Genomic DNA, 18,890 nt, shown 5'->3' with positions numbered 1-18,890 from the left:
TTTTTTTTTTTAAGATTTATTTATTTATTTTAGAGAGAGAGCTAGAGAGAGAGAGAGAGTGAGCGAGCATGGGGCGGGTAGGGGAAGAGGGAGAGGGAGAGAGAGTCCCAAGCAGACTCCCCACTGAGCACGGAGCCTGATGTGGGCCTTGAGTTCATGACCCATGAGATCATGACCTGAGCTGAAACCAAGAGTCAGACGCACTGAACCACCCAGGTGCCCTTAAGTTAAGATTTCTGTTAAAGTTGTCATAATGGCTTAATTTTGAAATTCATTTAAGGGCTTATTCATGCAGAGACATTCTCCTTGTCATTAGAGCTGTCCTCCACTGAGGGATGATCCAGGAACCAGAGCCCAACAAGTTTGTCTCCTTGTTTCAGTGCCACTAACTGTGAAAGGAAACTGAACAGAGCTGGCGTCCAGATAACCTGTGAAGAGGCTCTGTGGTGTGCGGCACACTTCTTGCTGAGCCCAGCGCTGCTGCACGCTGGTTTTCTGGCACTGGTGAGGTGCTGACGTGTTAGCTACACTGAGTAAAATACAAATACAACTGCAGTTTGCTAGTGGCCACTCCAAGAAATGAGAAGGGATAGAGTGCAGATGCTAAACCAAAAGGGAAAAATAGGACAGATGCCAAAAACTGAAATTAAAAAACAAACAAAAATCACTGGGTTGTTAGAATGGAACCTCTAAATTGGGATGAATAGGGGGATCAAGTCCTCATAGGTGCTACGAGCTCTATAGATTTAAGGTAATTGTGGAAATAGTTTCCTAGAGCAGGTCATAAAGAGAATTCCTGAGTCCTCATGAATCATTATATTTACTTATTTATGCAACACAGTTTCTTATATTTATTGGCCTCTTCTTTTCTCTGTAAAATACTGGACAGATCAATCAAAAGCATTTGATTGATCCATAATAATGGATACTTACCCATCTTCCTCATTATGTAAATTTAAGCCAAGAAAAATGGATGAAAGTGATAAAAGTGACCATGTCAAGGATCTGAAAACTAACAAAGGCTGGCATCTCCAAGGATGTGCTTACAAATCAGATGACCATAAAATGGTAACAGGAAGGAAATATTTGGACATCCAAGAGGATGGCCAAAACCAGTTCACTAGCTTATTATAGACACAGCAGACACATACATCACTACTTCCCACTGATGAGCCTATAACAGACATTGCTCATTAATCAGGTCAGGCTTTCTTGCTGAACCTATTCATGGCTTCAGAATTCTTCATAATGATTTTACCTATTAAATACCACTCAATCAATTCACTTTTGTTCATCTCCCCTTCTGTCACTCAAGTCCAAGCTTTCAACATTTCTAGCCCAGATTGTTGTTAAGATTCTTCTAATTGATTGCTTGCATTTTCCCAACTCCAGCCAATTTTCCACAATGCAGTGAGATCTATTTAAGCTCAAATTTGGTGTGTCACTCCTTTGCTTAAAACCCTTTAATGATAATTAACAAGGCTTATAAAACTCTACGTTTCTAGAGCTTCACTGTTTTCTAACTCTTTTCGACCCTTTGTGTTCTAGCTACCGTTGGGTTTCTTCACTTTCCTTCAATATGCCGTGCCACTTCCAGCTTTCCCTACTCCCCTCTTCCCAAAACACTCTTCACCATCCCTCCCCAATTTTTGTTTTTGTCTTCCTGTCATTCAGATCTCAGTTTAAATATTATTTCCTTAGGAAAACCAATTGGCTATATAGAATTGAAAATAAAGAATATATATATTATTTATAAATTGTGCACTACATATCCTTTGTATCAGCCAAATTTTATACTAAACTTTTGTATGCATATGTATCACACTTCTTTGTTTTTTGTTTTGGATTGGTTGTTAAACATTCACCAGCACACCACAGAGGAACTCCAGTGGTCACAAAGCTAATTGGCTGTATTGGTTTCCCTCCCTTTCCTGTTTTGGTTCCCTGTTCCTTTTACTGGGTTTCCTGGGATCATCTCCAAAACACCGCCTTATAATCAAATCCTCATCTTCAGGATCTATTTTGTGGGAGACTCAAAACATGACAGTCATGGAGGATATGATTTACCCACTATTTTATCCCTGTACCTAATAAGCACCACATAAATATTAGCTGAATGAATTAAATAAGCACAGCATCCCAGAGAGCCACGACTAGCTAAGTGAACTTGCTGAAATCTTTTTTACTCTGTAGTTTACTGGCCCATGAAGGGTTTACTTGGATCTGTGGCCTACAGTGCCACTGCAATTCACCTGTGATGGACCAGTCTCTCATCTAAAGATGTGCAGGGAATCTAGATGGAGTCCTTGGTAAAAATCAATGTGTACTAGTGCCAAATGAGGTAAAACTGGAGAGTGGACTTAACTAATATGGAGGAAAAAGAGAGCTCCCCCGGGGAAGGAAGAAAGAAGAAACCGTGGCATTAAGGTGAGATGAAGTTGTCAAGAGTTACTGCAAGCTGCTTGGTATCTACCATCCTCTAAATATGTAGGTGAGTGTGTTTAAGGGAAGGACTGTGAGGGTGGGAGGAAGGGAAAGATGCAATTTCTACTGGCAACTGCTTCTACCTGCTTTTGCACTTGCAGGATTGGCAGAATTTATCTTAGAAACGTGGTCTCAGTTCAGTAAAATGTTAGAAGGAGATTAAACAGAACACTATTCTGCATAAAAAATAGGATCATAATAGAATTGGGAAGAGTCTAGAAAAAGAATGGTCACTGAGGGGGGTTTTGAGAGAATAGGGGCTGACCATGGTGCACCAAGGAAGTTCCAGAGGGGGCAGAAAGTCAGCACAGATTTTCTTGGGAATTGCCAAAATTTGGGGCAGGGCACTGAATTTCCCAAACTTAAATTCTGAAGGACAGTACTATCTCGCCTGACATCTAGGTAAAGTCTAGAATGACCAAATTAGAGAGTTGGAAGGACTTCAATTCACTTTTCATCTTTCTCTGAGCATTGTGAAGATTGTTATCTATGGCCCAAATGTAATTGCAAGCCTTAGCTGAATGGCTATTCATTCTTTCCTTCAGATGCTATTTTCCTCATGGATCTCTCTGAAAAATTTTTATCAGCAGCCTATTCCTATCAGGGAAACTTACTGTTTGATCCTCAATTTAGAAGTACAAAGAAGAAAAGGCAAAAATATTGACCATAGTGATTTAAAGTTCAGCTGAGTTTTTCTTAGAAATCTTTCCACGTCTTACCATTGTCCTTTCATCCTAAAGTGGAGCAATTTAAATAACGTCTTTGCCAGGCCTTCCTGGTTAACAGTTAGGATATGAAAAATTTTTGGTTAGCAGAATGGCCAATTGCATATTTCTTTCACTTCATGCCTACACATTAATCAGTGTGGTAGTTAATGTATCACAGGTGGTACAGCTGATTGAAGTTCTTTAGCACTCTTATTCTGATAAAGGTATTCACCAGTGAGGAATAGCACCTTATATCACCTTCCATGTGAGGTTGTCTGTCTCTAGCTGCGTGAGGACTTACACAGGGTGGGGTGCATCTTCCAGAAGTTTGCAGTCTGAGACTTAAAACAGTGACAGACTCATTAAGATCGACAACAGTAACAAATAATTACGAAACCCCAATCATGTGCCACACACTGTATTTAGTGCAGGAGTTGTTGTTTTTTTCTTTTTTTAAACATGTTCTTTCATTTCAGGAATTCAGTCTTGAAGGGATACCAGACATGCATATTAATAATTTCAGTCTGGAGTGGTAAATGTTTGATGGAGGTATATATACTTTTTTGCTGTGGAGTCAGGAAACAGATGGTAATTATGAGTCTTTTCAGGGAGCAGTTGGGGAAAGCTTCATTGAGGAGGTGGCATGTTACCTGGAACTTAAAGCACAAGTAGGAGGTCATCAGGCTAAAGGAAAGGAAGGGTATTACAGGCAGGAGAGAAAATAATTTGTGCAAAGCCACAAAACATGAATATGGATGACATATTTTGGCAGTGGTGGGTGGTGTGACCAGAATAGATAGCAGACTACTGTGGTCTGGATCACTGGATTGGCTCTCTCTGAGCTTCTTAGTAGGTAGGGCAAAAAGGGAAATAATCAAATTATTCCTATTAACCCTGACTTTCATGGAGGTATTATGATACAAATTCATTCCTTCTTCAATTACTCAACATATATTAATTGCTTGCCTAGTATGTGCCAGGCATCTGGCTGGACACTAATGATACTGCAAAAATAGAGATGGACTGAATCCTTAACCTCATGAAACATTAGCATCTGTGTTCTCTATTAAGTTCATTCAGTTTAGCTCATCTCACTGATTCCTTTCAATGGAGTCAAATGCTGAGGTGAGATTAAGAAAATTTGGAAATGTGTGGTGATTTTAATGTTTTACCTAGATGGGATGTGATAGCTAATTTTTTGTGTCAACTTGACTGGGCCATGGGGGCCCAGATATTTGGTTAAACATTATTCTGGATGTGGTTGTGAGGGCATTTCTGGATGCAATTAACATTTGAAGAGTTAGATGGAGTAAATTGCAGATTGCCGTCCCTAATATGGGCCTCATCTAATCAGTTAGAGGCCTGAACAAAAGGCTAAGTAAGGGAGAATTCTCTCTGCTTGACTGTGTTTGAGCTGCGGCATTGGTTTTCCTGCCTTTGGACTTAGACTGGAACTTACACCATTGGCTCTCGTGGGTATCCAGCTTGCTGACTGTACATCTTGGGACTTCTCAGCCTCCATAACTACATGAGCCAATTCCTAATATTAAATCATATATAGATAGGGGTGCCTGGCTCAGTCAGTTCAGTGAATGGCTTAGGATCAACTACATCCCCAAACTGTTAATAATAGAAGATCTCAGAATTTTATACAAGATACCAATTCATTTAGCATTCCAGAGGCATATTTTGCAAGTACTTTATCTCAAGGGATTAACTACTAAGTCAAACTGCTTAAACTGAGAGATTTCTATGAGTGCTTTATTGAGATTTTAATGGCTTGGTGGGTGTTTGGTGACACTAACCTTGAAAATTTTCCAGGCTAAATTTATCTCAGTAATACCATGGTGTAGGAACTTTGTGGAGTCCTGGTTGTCATTTTACCTGTGCATGGGAGAGACCCAGAACTGTCTTATGTGAGAGGGAAGCTTTGGTCTTGTCTAGAATGCTTGTGTTCCCCTCCCCCCATTTCCATGTATGTAAGTAGAAGTCCTTTTTATTAGGATACTTCTTAGTTAGGGTCTTCATTTTTCATTACGACATGGCATTTCTCTCCCCAGCTGGGCTGATTACAAAAGCATACGGCTCTGCCTTTAATTGGCAACATAGAATATATGCACTCTAGGCCCATGTCAGCAAATGCAGTGCCTCTTGGTCAATACTAATCAAAAGCTGAGTTATGAGATATAATTTTTATTTATGGAGCATTGACTAAAAGTCATGCAGCACATTCATTCTGGATGGATACTCTAAAATCAATCAATCCTTGAATTAGACTGTCAGAACCTAGTCCCTCATAGAACTGTTGTAATGAACTAGGCTTTGGCATTCATTATGCCTCTTCAGTGAAGCAAGTGCTAAGAAACTCAGAGGCAAATTCACGAATTAACTTAAAGAACCATAAAATGTTTGGGACACCTGGATGGCTCAGTTGTTAAGCATCTGCCTTCGGCTCAGGTCATGATCCCAGGATCCTGGGATCGAGCCCCGCATCGAGCTCCGCATTGGCTCCCTGCTCGGCGGGAAGCCTGCTTCTCCCTCTCCCACTCCCCCTGCTTGTGTTCCTGCTCTCGCTATTTCTCTCTCTCTCTGTCAAATAAATAAATAAAATATAAAAAAAAAACTGAATAATATTTATTTTGTATACAATTTTCTCTAGAGAGTCATCTGATTTAAAAAACAAATTATTGAGGTGAAACATAACATAACATTTTAAAGTGAATGATTCAGTAATCATGAATTAGTAAATTCACAATGTTGTGCAAATACCACCTCTATCTAGTTCCAAATTGTTTTATTACTTTGAGTCATCTGACTTTTTTTGCTTTATCTTTTCTTCTATTTTTTTCAATTCTTTAAAATCTTATTATATTTCCTGCATGTCCGTAAATCATCATGAATCTTTTTTTGAATGAGGTAGGATTTTAATAAACAAATTATAAAAAAACTAATAATAAGCTCCAGTGCAGGAGACTGAAGAGGAGGAGTCAGGAAATATGAGAAGAATCAAGAAGTCATTTTGTGGAAGCCAAATGAAGAAGGAGTTTCAAGAAGAGAGTGGTTGACAGGAGCCCTTGCCAGAAAGATCAAGTAAAATAAAGATGGAAATGAGGCTGCTAAATTGATTAATTAGGAAGCCATCTGTGATTTTTGTGAAAATTGTGTCCCTGTTATGTATGGTTAGAGGTGAAACCTTGGTGAAACTTAAAAAAAAATCTACAGTGTAGTAAAATAGAAAAGAAGCTGTGGTTTGAAGGCAAAGGAAGTTTGAGGGAATTTTTTTTTTTAATGATGGGGTAGTTAAGCCAAACATAACTTAGTGGGTGGAGGAAAATTGACAGATGGTCCTGGCTTTGCAACCAGCTACGGTGTGACCTTGAGTAAGACACTTCACATTTCTAGCCTTGAGTTTCTTATCCATGAAGCACAGTAGCTTAACTAGATTATGTCCAAGATTCCTTCCAGCTTTAGTGTTCTAAAGTATAACCTTGAATAGAAGGAATGTATAAATATAATGAGAACAGTAAAGCAATTTTGAAAATACAGTAACATACTCATCATAGATACAGTATCATTTTTATTAATCTACCTGAAATGCTGATCTTTAATAAGGTTTTATGATATCATAATGAAAGAAAGGAATCCAATGGACATTTACTATCAACAACTTTACCATAAAGGTTTGCTTTGTTTTATACAGCCAACTTATTTTTTTTTATTTAAAAATTTTTTAAAAAGATTTATTTATTTATTTTAGTGAGTGTGAGAAAAAGAGAAAGAGAGAGAGAGAGAGTGCATAGAGACGGGCAGAGAGAGAAGGAGAGAAATCCTCAAGCAGATTCCCCCTGAGTGGAGCCCAATGTGGGGCTGCATCCCAGGACCCTGAGATCATGACTTGAGCCAAAATCAAGTCAGACCCTTAACCGAGTGAGCCACCCAGGCACCCCTACAACCAACTTTTAAATAATTTGAAAGTCAAAATAGTGGTTGATGTGGATTGTAGTGCATTATAAATGGCCATAAAGTTTTTGATACTTCTCCTATCTAGAGATAAGATCTATGTTCTCTCTTCCTGAATTGAGATGAGCAATATGGCTGTCTAGTCATTAGAATGTGAGGAAGTGACACTGTTTCTGAGCTGTTAAGAGATTGACAGCTTCCATCTTCTGGCTCTTGCAATACTGACTCTTTAAACCTATGCTGCCATGCTTTAAGGATGCTCAAGTATCCCTGTTAAAGAGACTTATATAGAAAAGAAATGACCCCCCCCCCCCCTCCACCAGCCAACAGCTGTGGTTGAGTATTGAATTGCCAGCCATGTGAGTAAACCAATTGGAAAAAAGATGTTCAACACCTTTTAGCTTGAGATACTCTAGGTGACACAACATGGGGTAGAGAAAGCCTGTCCTCACTGATCCCTGCCCAAATTTCAGACTTATGGGCAAAATAAATGATTGCTGTTTTAAGCCACAAACTTTGGGGATGGTTTGTAGTGCAGAAACAGGTAACTGTATCATGCAGTTAAAATTTATTCACTGGTAATCATGTAAGCCAAACATAATCTTTACAGGTGGTTCTGCTTTTGTGCCAATATGTATTTGAGAAAAAACTTGTATTCCATAAAATTGCATACTAATTGCACACAGGGTTTATGAGGAAAGTAGGACTGAAGTAGACCACTCAAAACCTGTAGAATTTTGTAAAACCAGTAACAATCCTATTAAGAACATCAACCATAACATAGTAATTTCTTTGACCACAGTTATAGAAATATTTTTCTAGATGTTTCCTCTGGCAAGGGAAACAAAAGCAAAATTAAACTATTGGGAGTATACCCAAAATAAAAAGCTTTTGCACAATGAAGGAAAGCATCAACAAAACAAAAAGGCAACCTACTGAATGGAAGAAGATATTTGCAAATTATATATCCGATAGGGGGTTAATATCCAACATACATAAAGAACTTACACAACTCAACACCAAAATAACCAAATAATCCAATTAAAAAAATGGGCAGAGGAACTGAATAGATATTTTTCCAAAGAAGACATACAGATCGCAAACAGATACGTTAGAAGTTGCTCAACATCACTAATGATGAGGGAAATGCAAATTAAAACCACCGTGAGATATCACCTGACTACCTGTCAGAATGGCTAAAATAAAAAGCACAAGAAATAAGTGTTGGGGAAGATGTGGAGAAAAAGGAACCCTTGTGCATTGTTGGTGGGTATGCAAACTGGTGCAGCCACTGTGGAAAACACTAGTTTCCTCAAAAAATTAAAAATAGAATTACCATATGATTCAATAATTCCACTACTGGGCATTAACCCAAAGAAAATGGAAACACTAATTTGAAAAGATACATGTACCCCCATGTTTATTGCCGCATTATTTACAATAGCCAAGATATGGAAGCAACTCAAGTGTCCATTGACAGATGAAGGGATAAAGAAGATATGAGATATATATATATATATATATATATATATATATATATACACACACACACATACACACAATGGAATATTACTCAGTCATAAAAAGAATGAAATCTTGCCATTTGCAATAACATAGATAGACCTAGAATGTATAATGCTAAGTGAAATAAGTCAGATATTAAAGATAAGTACCATATGATTTAGCTCTTATGTGGAATTTAAGAAACAGCAAATGAACTAAGTAAAAGAGAGACAAACAAAAAAATAGGCTCTTAAACACAGAGGAAAAATTGTTGGTTACCAGATGGGAGGTGCATGGGGGGGATGGGTGAAATAGATAATGGGGAGTAAGAGTACATTTATCTTGATGAGCACTGAGAAATGTATAGAATTGTTGAATCATTATATTGTACACTTGAAACTAATATAACACTGTATGTTAATTATACTTGAATTAAAAAAATAAATTTTAAAAAGAATTAAAAAAATTAAAAGAAATCAGCTATAACAAATCTCCTGTGTCATTTGCACTTAGAATCACAGTTCATCCTTATTAGCCTTATGTCCTGGGGTTCATGTTTCCTTAAAGACATTTTTATGTATAGTTTCACCAGAGAGCTATATAAAGTGGAAAGCATAGGGATTCCTGAAGCCACTAAATCAGCTCCTTCTTGCACTAAAAAAAGACTCTGCTGCAGAATTTTCATTTTTTTTCTTAAAGTCTTCATAAATTGCTAAAAATTCCTTTTTAACTGTGATAAAGTTGAACTCTTCAAAAATGAAGTTTTGGAAATTCAAAAGTGAACCTAGAGGATTTCAATGTTTACTGACATCCTTACTTTTCAATTACACATGAGCTAATTGACACTAAGGAAACCTATGTAGCAGAACAGATGGTATGAATGGTCAGCCTGTATATGGCGAACAGAATACATATATTGACTATAAAGGCCCAATACTGTGTTGCCATAGTCCCTTGTCCCTTATGACTTACCTTGTCCTGATGGACTCTAAGTTTCGAAGCCTGGTAGAGATGGCTGCTGTGTGTGTGTGGCAGCAGGTGGTACTGCTTTGGTTTCAGCTTCTTTCACCAGATCCATCAGGAAAGTGTTGTCCGTGCTCTCTGTGAGCCTAGGGCCCAGAGCTGAGGGAAGGACACCGAGGGTGTCCTCCTCTTCAGAAGAGGGTGGTTCAATGGATTGCTCTTCTTTTGGAAATGCTGATGTGAGGAAACCTTCTCCTGAGTTGAGAATGACTTTACCACTAGTCTTTGAGGTAGTGTAATAGAGCGATTCCTCATAGAGGATGTAGTCAGCTAACACAGACTTTGTGGTAAAAAAACTCACCAGGTATACTGTGTCCTGTTCTGCCCACTGTCTCAAGCCTGGATTGACCAAGAGGAAGTTCTGGACTCAAAGTAGCATCCTGAAGAATGAATTGAGAAAGACATGTTGAGAAGTGACCTTTCCCTGTATATGAGAAGGGCTACACTCTGTATTTTTTCTTTCATTTAAATTTAAGCAATCATTTTGTAGTTGACTTGAATCTACTATGGATTCTTTTTTTTTTCTACTATGGATTCTGATATAGGTTCTGATATAGAAATTTGTCATGAAAGGAAAGCATGCATTGATACAGTGGCAAAATATGATCAATTGGCTTCTTGGCTAGCTGAGTCTGCCTGGGTAGGGTGAACTAATAACTGAAATACTCTGAATTGTCTATCATGTTGGAATTTATGAATTCCTTCATTTAAAGAAGGAATACAGCTTAGTCAGCACTTCAATTTATGAATACCCCAGTGACAACTCTTGGCATAAATTAAGTGGACATAGCTTTAAATGAAGTACAAAAATTATTACAGAATTTATTATTTTATTTTATTTTTTTAAAAGATTTTATTTATTTGACAGAGAGAGCACAAGCAGAGGGAGAGAGAGGAAGAAGCAGGCTCCCTGCTGAGCAAGGAGCCCGATGTGGGACTTGATCCTAGGACCCTGGGATCATGACCCAGGCCAAAAGCAGCCGCTTAATCGACTGAGCCACCCAGGGATCCCAGAATTTATTATTTTATTTTGAAGACATTATACTTATGAAATCCTCATAAATAAATACAGGTAAGACCTTAAGACTTAAGAACAAGCTTATAAATATGCTTATGTTTATATCTATTTCCAAAAGTCAATATTAAATTATATATTCTGCCCTAAGTATTCTTTTCAGTTCATGAACATGTGTTTGTTTTATCAAAACAGCAAGTCCTGACACTAAGTGAAACAAAAATCTAACAACATTGAAGAAAACTTTGAATTTTAGGGTATTTGAAATGCAAGTTGTATCATATTTTATTAATACAGAAACAGGAAGTGGGCAACAAAGTATTGCCTATAAGACAGAAAAAAATTATAATTAGCATTGCAAAGAAGATTTTGCTCTGTTCAGTCTTTAAACTGATTTTTTTTTTTTTGATGGAAGCTTTTGAGGCTTTGTTCCTATTTGAAGAACAAAAGAACAACAAACTCACTTACCTTTGTGATATCAGCAAGGAGTGTAGGCAGCACTGAGTGGAAGTCAGGATCGAAGCCTGGCATTGACCCAAAAAATTCTGCAGGTGAAAAATCACAAGGTTTGAGTATTTCTTTCTTTTTCTTTTTTTCTTTTGTGGTTGGGCACTAAAACAGTCAGGGTTGAAAAATGTGGCAATAATCAGTTTTAAAGGACTGGAATAGCAAATCATTAAGAAATCAGCATCACATAAAGTAATGGTCATTGATGTGAATGATATATTGGAGGACAGATGCAAGGGGTACATCTTATATGTTTATGTGATAAGAACAGTTATTAAAGTGGATTTTTAGGGTGCTTAGTTTTATTGTATAGATTTGGATCAGGCAGATAAGTTGATTGGCTAGGCCAGTGGGGATGAAGATATAATGAAGCTCACAAAAAGAAATAGCTAGAATAACACTGGAACCAAGGACCATTTGCAGAGTCCTACTTCCACCTTGAAGCCTGATTCTCAGAATATCCAAGAAGGTTGAACAGAGACAAACCAGAGTACCAGATAATCTCTAAGATGAGTCTGAAGCTCACCTTTTCTTGCCTAGGAGATTCCTTTGCCCTGCATGTTGTCCCAAGGGACATTTTGATGTTTTCCAGTGTTGAGTTTGACTATCTAAACCAGAGAAATAGAACTAACAGAGAATGCCAGTTTCATGCTGTGTCATACTAAAATAGCATTTCTAGTGTTCATCTATTATGCCAAGAGTGCTGGGCATAACGAGTTCTAGGCTCATGGGTCCCTCCAGATACCCTCTGAGAATCCTGAGTGTGCCTGATGATCTTGTTGAATTTTTTAGATCCACTCTCCTCTCCTCTCCCTGCTATTCTATGCCCTAGGAGGTTGATTTATATGGACTCTATCAATGGCTTTTTGCCCTCTGGTCTTGGGAAGGCTTAGATCATTAGGCAAACCCTTCATGCCTAGAGGCAGTAATGGGTCTTGCTGCTCAAGCACTAGGGAACTTTCCTGTTCTTTTGTGTATTAGGAAAAACTTTATAAACCGTTCCTTTATCAAACTCTCCTCATGCTATCCCAATTTGAATGGCCATCTGTTTCCTTCTGGGACTCAACCAATTTACTAGATGAGGGAATCTGTTCGGGTTGTGCCAATGGAACAGAACTGTCCATGGGTGCTTCTTTACACCTGGACTCCACCGGATGACTGTGGCTAACTACGGAACTGAAACTCTGGGCTTCTCCTAGACCTATTCTTGATGTGAAGTAGCACCAAGAGCTCATCAAATGACACGCAGGTTGGAGTGAGGAAAGAGAAATTATACCACTCATGATGTTCCTGTCACAGAAATGATTGACTCTATAAGGCCCAAGTTGAAATGATAGTGACCATGAGACATTCGCACCTACTAATGTTGCTGTTGGAATGAGGATAAAACCAGAACTATGAAATCACCAACTGACCATCAGCGAACTGAATTGTTTCCACATCCAAGGATTTGTCTTCCTCCAGTGCTCTGCTGATCAGTTTTTTGAGGTCTAAAGCTGTCAGATAGATTTCTGGTTGCTTGTCCTCCTCCATCATTCCATGAGGGACTCCTTCACTCTCAATTTTGTTGGAATCAAAAGACAGGAGGTCACTTGCAGGGCTTTTTACTTCTGCACTGTCTCTCTTAAAGATGGCCATAAGTCGTGTCTCTATGGAGCTTGAACTGTAGACAGCAGAGGACACATTCCACCCAAACCCATTGTTACATGCTTTATAAAGAGAGTAATTATGTTGCTATAAAGATTTCAGACAGCTTCATCCTCTTTCCTGATGGGTTCTTAAAGAATATCCCACTTCAAAACTAGTTTAAATGTTTATTAAAAATTTGAAATGTGGAAGAAGAACTGACATATATTTTAGTTGTTAGACAGAATGCCAGGATGGGGGTTAAGTCCAGCTTGAAGACTGGCTACTAACTGAATCAAGTGATCATAGATTTTTACTTTATTCTTTATGAAAAAGTATTAATTGTCAAGAGTTGCTATTATTCACCAGTGTTTTTGGTGGCCTTATAAGTAAAGTCATGAAGTGCCAATCAGCAAGAAGGATGAATTGTCCTTTTTTCTACAAATAGCCTTCTGTAGGAGGGTCTATGAAATAGCAGCATAGGATACAGCAGTGGGACAGTAGTATGTACATATCATAACCAAGTCAAAGCTTCAATTCTTTTTTTTTTTAATATTATTTATTTATTTGATAGAGAGCACAAGCAGAGGGAGCGGCAGGCAGAGGGAGAGGGAGAAGCAGGCTCCCCACTGAGCAGGGAGCCCAATATGGGGCTCGATCCCAGGTCCCTGGGATCATGACCTGAGCCAAAGGCAGACACTTAACCGACTGAGCCACCCAGGCGTCCCAAAGCTTCAATTCTTAACGTTATTTCTCTTCTACTTCTTTCAAGAAATATTTTTTAATTAAAAAACAAAATTCTAAATCAAACATAATTTTTTTCCCTCAAGCTGCTTTTAAGATATCTTAGAAGAAAGGTGTGAGAAAAGAGAAAGGGAAGTAGTATATAATTAACCATATTTATTATTGTATTTATTGACTTGATGCCTTTTTGCATATAAAAATGAAATAGGAATCTCCATAACTCTTTCCTCTCGGATCAGGTTTACCTTTTAGTTTATGCCATAAATCCACACAGAGAGATGCACAAGTGTTTTAAAGCCACAGGAACTGATCATGTGTACTCTTGGCAGTTCTTTGGGCCACACAATCAGTCAGAGTCTACAGTTCATTATTTCACTAGTCAATTAGAGAAGCCAAAGCTGGATTCTTATTACTGAGCTCTCCAAGGTATAGTGGGCTCTGTCTCAGTTCAAACTGACCTTGGAACCAAGGAGCAAATTAGTTTCTCTGCTTTATTCCAGACTTAGGTTGGCTGCTTGTACAAGTGTGCATTCAGACAGACAATTTCCCATCACAAATGATATTTAAGAAATTGTTAAAACATGCTTGCCTCACAGAAATGTGTTTTTATGTTTTTCTAATTAGATTTTGAGTTTTACAGAATACACTTCCACTGATCAAATCATTGTTTACATACTTATCTCATGTAGTGATTTTGACTGGAGTTTTTTTCTACTACTGAGTAACTGATCAATTACTCTCATTTAAATAAGACACCCATAAAAAGTCATTGGCTTATCCCAGACTTTGTATGTAAAAATTATTTGTAAAAGATCAGCATATAAATTTGTGGGGGAAAAGGTACTATATTTCAAAACATCAGGAAATCCAAATTACCCATCTCTTCCTTTCTTTGGTCTTCATTTCACCATATGCAATGGGAACATGCAAGGGAGAAAGAATTTTTATGAGATTTATTAAGACATTTATTGAATCATTTCATATACCAGAGAGAGACACAGACAGAGAGAAAGAGAGAGAGAGAGAGAGAGAGAGAGAGAGAGATTTCTTTCCATTGTCTTCCATGTTTGCCCAGAACTTTGAAGGAAATACATAAACTACCATCAGAATTTGGATGGGAATTTTGAGAGCCATATGAATCTCAGGAAGTAAACAGAATTATATGATATTTCTGATTAGGATTCAATCTTTGTTCAAAGATTGTATATACTTTTTATTTTTATTTTTTTTAATTTAAATTCAATTAGCCAACATATAGTACATCATTTTTCTCAAATGTAGTGTTCAACATGTACTTTTGGTTCTCTTTGTAAACTCTTTGATTTCTTCATATTCTTCCCAAAGAGGTGGCAAATATATCATAAACACCTTACATTTTGGGTGGTGCTGGTGCCAGGAAGTTTTTAAAGAAAGTATTTTATAAATGAATTTCTCACCCTCTGAGTAGCATTAAATGATTAATTTAATCCTGGAAGTAATTTATCTGAGACTGGACACTGGAACTGGTGTTTTGTTGACTGATTATTTTTCAAATTGCTTTAATCAGTAAGCATTGAGGGAATAGTACAATTCATCATGGAACAGGTTGCAAGAAAAATAAACACCTGTTTACTGAGTGGGTGGTCTGCACCAGACAGTTTATATGCATACTCATTTAATCTTTTCAACAACATAATCCCCATTTTACAGAAAAAGGAACACATATACAGAGGGGAAGTTGTTAGCTGGAAGGTGGCAGAGCCAGGAGTCGAACCCTGTCCTGCTTGACTTCAAGCCTGGGCCCGTTTTCTATGCCACTACCGGCCCATGCCTCAAAAGAGGCCATTTGGTCATCAAACTGACAAATAGATTTTGGACTCCTCTGGGCATATATATGAATTCAGTTTAAAAGCTATATTCAGCTTTCTCATCTTACATTTCAGATGATATTTGTTGACAAAGACATTCTGCACATGTGATGGGATTTGTGTTGCTGCTCTTTCTGCCTGGAGTATGAATTCATTTAACTTTTTTTTTTTAAGGTTTTATTTATTTATTTGACAGAGAGAGAGAGCACAAGTCGGCAGAGTGGCAGGCAGAGGAAGAGGGAGAGGGAGAAGCAGACTCCCCTGATGAGCAGGGAGCCCGATGCCAGGCTCGATCCCAGGACCCTGGGATCATGACCTGAGCCGAAGGCAGACGCTTAGCCGACTGAGTCACCCAGGCGCCCCTGAATTCATTTAACTTTTATCCCTTGATAAAATATGACTGAAATAGACTGCTACTACTTTCTTTCTCTGGAAGCAGGGGAGAATCTATGACTTTATCATTGGGGCTGCTCTGTGGGAGGGAATTCTGTACCAACTAGACATTCATTTAGGGCCTACCCCCTGCTTCTTTTAGCAGTGGCTTGTAGTTTGGAGAAAGGCAGGGCTCCCTGAGCCAAGACCCTAGTCCTGCTCATTTAAAAAAAAATGTATATTGCATTGAAATATAATTGTCATGAAACAAACTGCACATGTTGAAGGTGTACAATTTGATCTAAGTTTGATACTATACACCTGTGCAACCATTACCACAATCAAATTAATTCCTCCCAAAGGTTTACTCATGCCCCTTTGAAACCCTTCCCTCCTATCCTTTCTGTCTCACCCTCCCCAAGCAACGACTGATCTGTTTTCTGTCATTACAGATTAGTTTGTGTGTTCTAGAGTTACATATAAATGGAATAATAATATACTCCCTCTCCTCTGGCTTCCTTCACTCAATATAGTTATTCCGAGATGAAACCATATTGTTGTGTATTCTAATAGTTCCTTCCTCTGCTGAGTAGTAGTCTACGGTAACAATAGTCCACAATTTGTGTTATCTTTTGCTCCGTTGATGGACATTTGGGTTGTTTCCAGTCCTCAGCTGTTCCAAATAAAGCTGCTATGGACATTTATGAACTAGTCTTTGAAGGAGTATACCCTCCAACCAAATTAAATGATTGTTAATAGTTTCCCATATTTGCTGTAAGAGATAAAGCAGTATTTAAAGTGGATCTTTTTCTGTTCGTCCTTATCATTGTGTTAATAATAGATGTCCTCAAAACTTCCCAGTTGTGTTGGGAGAATCAAATAAGGTCACTAATAAAAAACATACTTATTAAATTGTAGATCAGGTTTTATACAAATGAGCTGACACCAAGATAGTATCAGGAGATTCATAGGGTTTTAGGGGATCTGGCTCCATGAGAAAGTAATTTCCTTCATACTAAGTTTACTATATTCTGAGCATTGTTAGTTATGATTAAAAGCTTGCCACACTTGCAAGCATATTGTTTATAATATTCAGGGTCAAAATGTTTTCTGGGAGACTAAATATTCATTCCATAATGGAAATCATTGGGAATATATGGTCAAATTTACTTTATAAGCATATTTGGCAGAAATAAGAATAAAGTCTTACAGAGATAAACACATGGGGAAAATGCAGCTTCAGTGGATATACCTTTTTTACCTTGTGAAATTGCATCATCCTAACATTTTTGTTTTCTTCTGAAATAGATTTTTTTTATTAGTTTTTCATTTATTTGAAGGGAGGGCTTAATGAGCAATTTGAACATTCACCAAGAGGACTGTTCGTATCATTTCCTTCAGCTTTAAATGAAACATCTGCTCTTTAGCTGCAGTGGCTTGTCCAGAAGACCTTGCCATCTATGCAGAATATTCTACTATCACCTTTTATTTCTCTCTAATCCATCTGATTTCACATGGACTATTGTGGAGCAGCATCTTGAAATAAAGAAAAATGAGTCTGCTGTGGTACATATTAAAGTTTTCATCTTTTATAACTTTCACTTTTCAATACTTTCTTCCTCTGGAGTCATACAAATCAGAGGGGCCTGATAGCTTTGAAAGGAAAGAACCGGTGGAGATCGCCCAGAAGCTATTCTTCATGAGTATGGAAACTTGCTCTGGGCACCTTCTAGCTTTAAGACAATAGACGGTGGAGGGCAGGAAGTACTTTGGGGGAGGCCTTCTCTACCCACTTTACAAATCCCCCTTGGGGCAGGGAGTCACGTTCTGATACACCAGGGCTGACATATACCCTGTGGCACATTTAAAAAAATATATTATGACCCTGCCTGTAGATGTTTTGAATGAGAACTTAGAAAGAGGATGCAAAACTGCTTGCCAAAAATCATGAACCCACCCAGATTATAGAGTGTTGAGATGCTAATGGATATAGGCCTGCTTGTGGGGAAGCCAGGGGAACATAACTCAACCCCACTTTGGCATGGCACTATTCTTTAATTTCATTTCCTTTATTTAAAATTGTAATTTAATAATTGTTGCGTGGTAATGCATTACTATAGCTCAGACGTCAAAATGATAATAAAATGTATATTTTGGGAAGTATTGTTTCCGCCTCTGTCCCTTTCTACCCCATTCCTTCAACTTCCTTATCCCCATAGGTACTACTTTTTATTAGTTTCACCTGATTCCCTAGGGTCGGCCTGATTTATTTCAATGATGATGATATTTAACATTCAACAGGGAACCAGGCAATCAGACACCAAGGTAACTAATTGCTTCTTCTTTTGACCTGTCTCTACTGAGGTGTTCTCCTAAGAGGTTCATTAATAACATTGCCAAGGATAGCAGATGAGCTCTCTATAGAGAGCAGTGTTTCTCACTCCAGAGGGAGGAAGGAATACAGCTCCTGTGTTATTCCTTAAAAAAATCACCTAGAGTCATGTTCTAATTAGACAATTCCTTTATCTGAAATGTATTCAGTTTTCAGGATCTGGCAGGGCTAAACAACTTGGGGACGGGGGGAAGAACCTTATAATCCTCATGACACTGCTTTTAAAAAAGGACAGGGAGAAAGTAATTTAAAAATTGAGAAGAGTCCGATTCTCTTACCTAAATCCTAGCACATGGATTTCTTTGAATCCTGGAAGTTTCTTAAATGCCTTTTCCATCTGTAGAAAGAAAGAAATTTATGAAACACTCTTTGGCTCTACTGGGTCAGATCTTGCCTAACTGAAAAAAAGCCTAAACACTTTTGATGAGTTTGGGGAAAAATATGAAAATGGAAAAGTGAAGCAACTATTGAGGCCAAACTCTTTGTTCTTAGTTATTTTCTCTGAAATCCAGAGGAAAGTGTTTTGCTATTTATTTAAAAGCTGCAATTGGGGGTGCCTCAATGGCTCAGTTATTTAAACATCGGACTCTTGATTTTGGCTCAGGTCATGATCTCAGTGGAGCCTGCTTAAGATTCTCTTTCTCCCTCTCCCTCTGCCTCTCCCCACCCCACACTTTCTCTTTCTCTTAAAAAAAAAAAAAAGCTGCAAT

General features: G+C 38.0%; 1 protein-coding gene across 1 annotated transcript in view; it reads right to left on the bottom strand.

Annotated features, from left to right (window-relative positions):
* IMPG1 (interphotoreceptor matrix proteoglycan 1) overlaps positions 1 to 18,890 on the bottom strand; it is a 124,156-nt gene that overhangs the window by 55,184 nt on the left and 50,082 nt on the right. The window contains 5 exon segments of the mRNA XM_032410137.1: positions 9,979 to 10,057; positions 11,161 to 11,237; positions 12,615 to 12,862; positions 14,446 to 14,466; positions 18,459 to 18,517. Coding sequence (XP_032266028.1) covers positions 9,979 to 10,057; positions 11,161 to 11,237; positions 12,615 to 12,862; positions 14,446 to 14,466; positions 18,459 to 18,517 — 484 coding nt within the window.

The sequence above is a fragment of the Phoca vitulina genome, unplaced genomic scaffold, assembly GCF_004348235.1.
Source record: "Phoca vitulina isolate PV1807 unplaced genomic scaffold, GSC_HSeal_1.0 scaffold11, whole genome shotgun sequence".
In the NCBI taxonomy this organism is placed as follows: domain Eukaryota; kingdom Metazoa; phylum Chordata; class Mammalia; order Carnivora; family Phocidae; genus Phoca; species Phoca vitulina.
The sequence above is the reverse complement of the archived record's forward strand: the minus strand, read 5'-3'. Positions and strand labels throughout refer to the sequence as shown.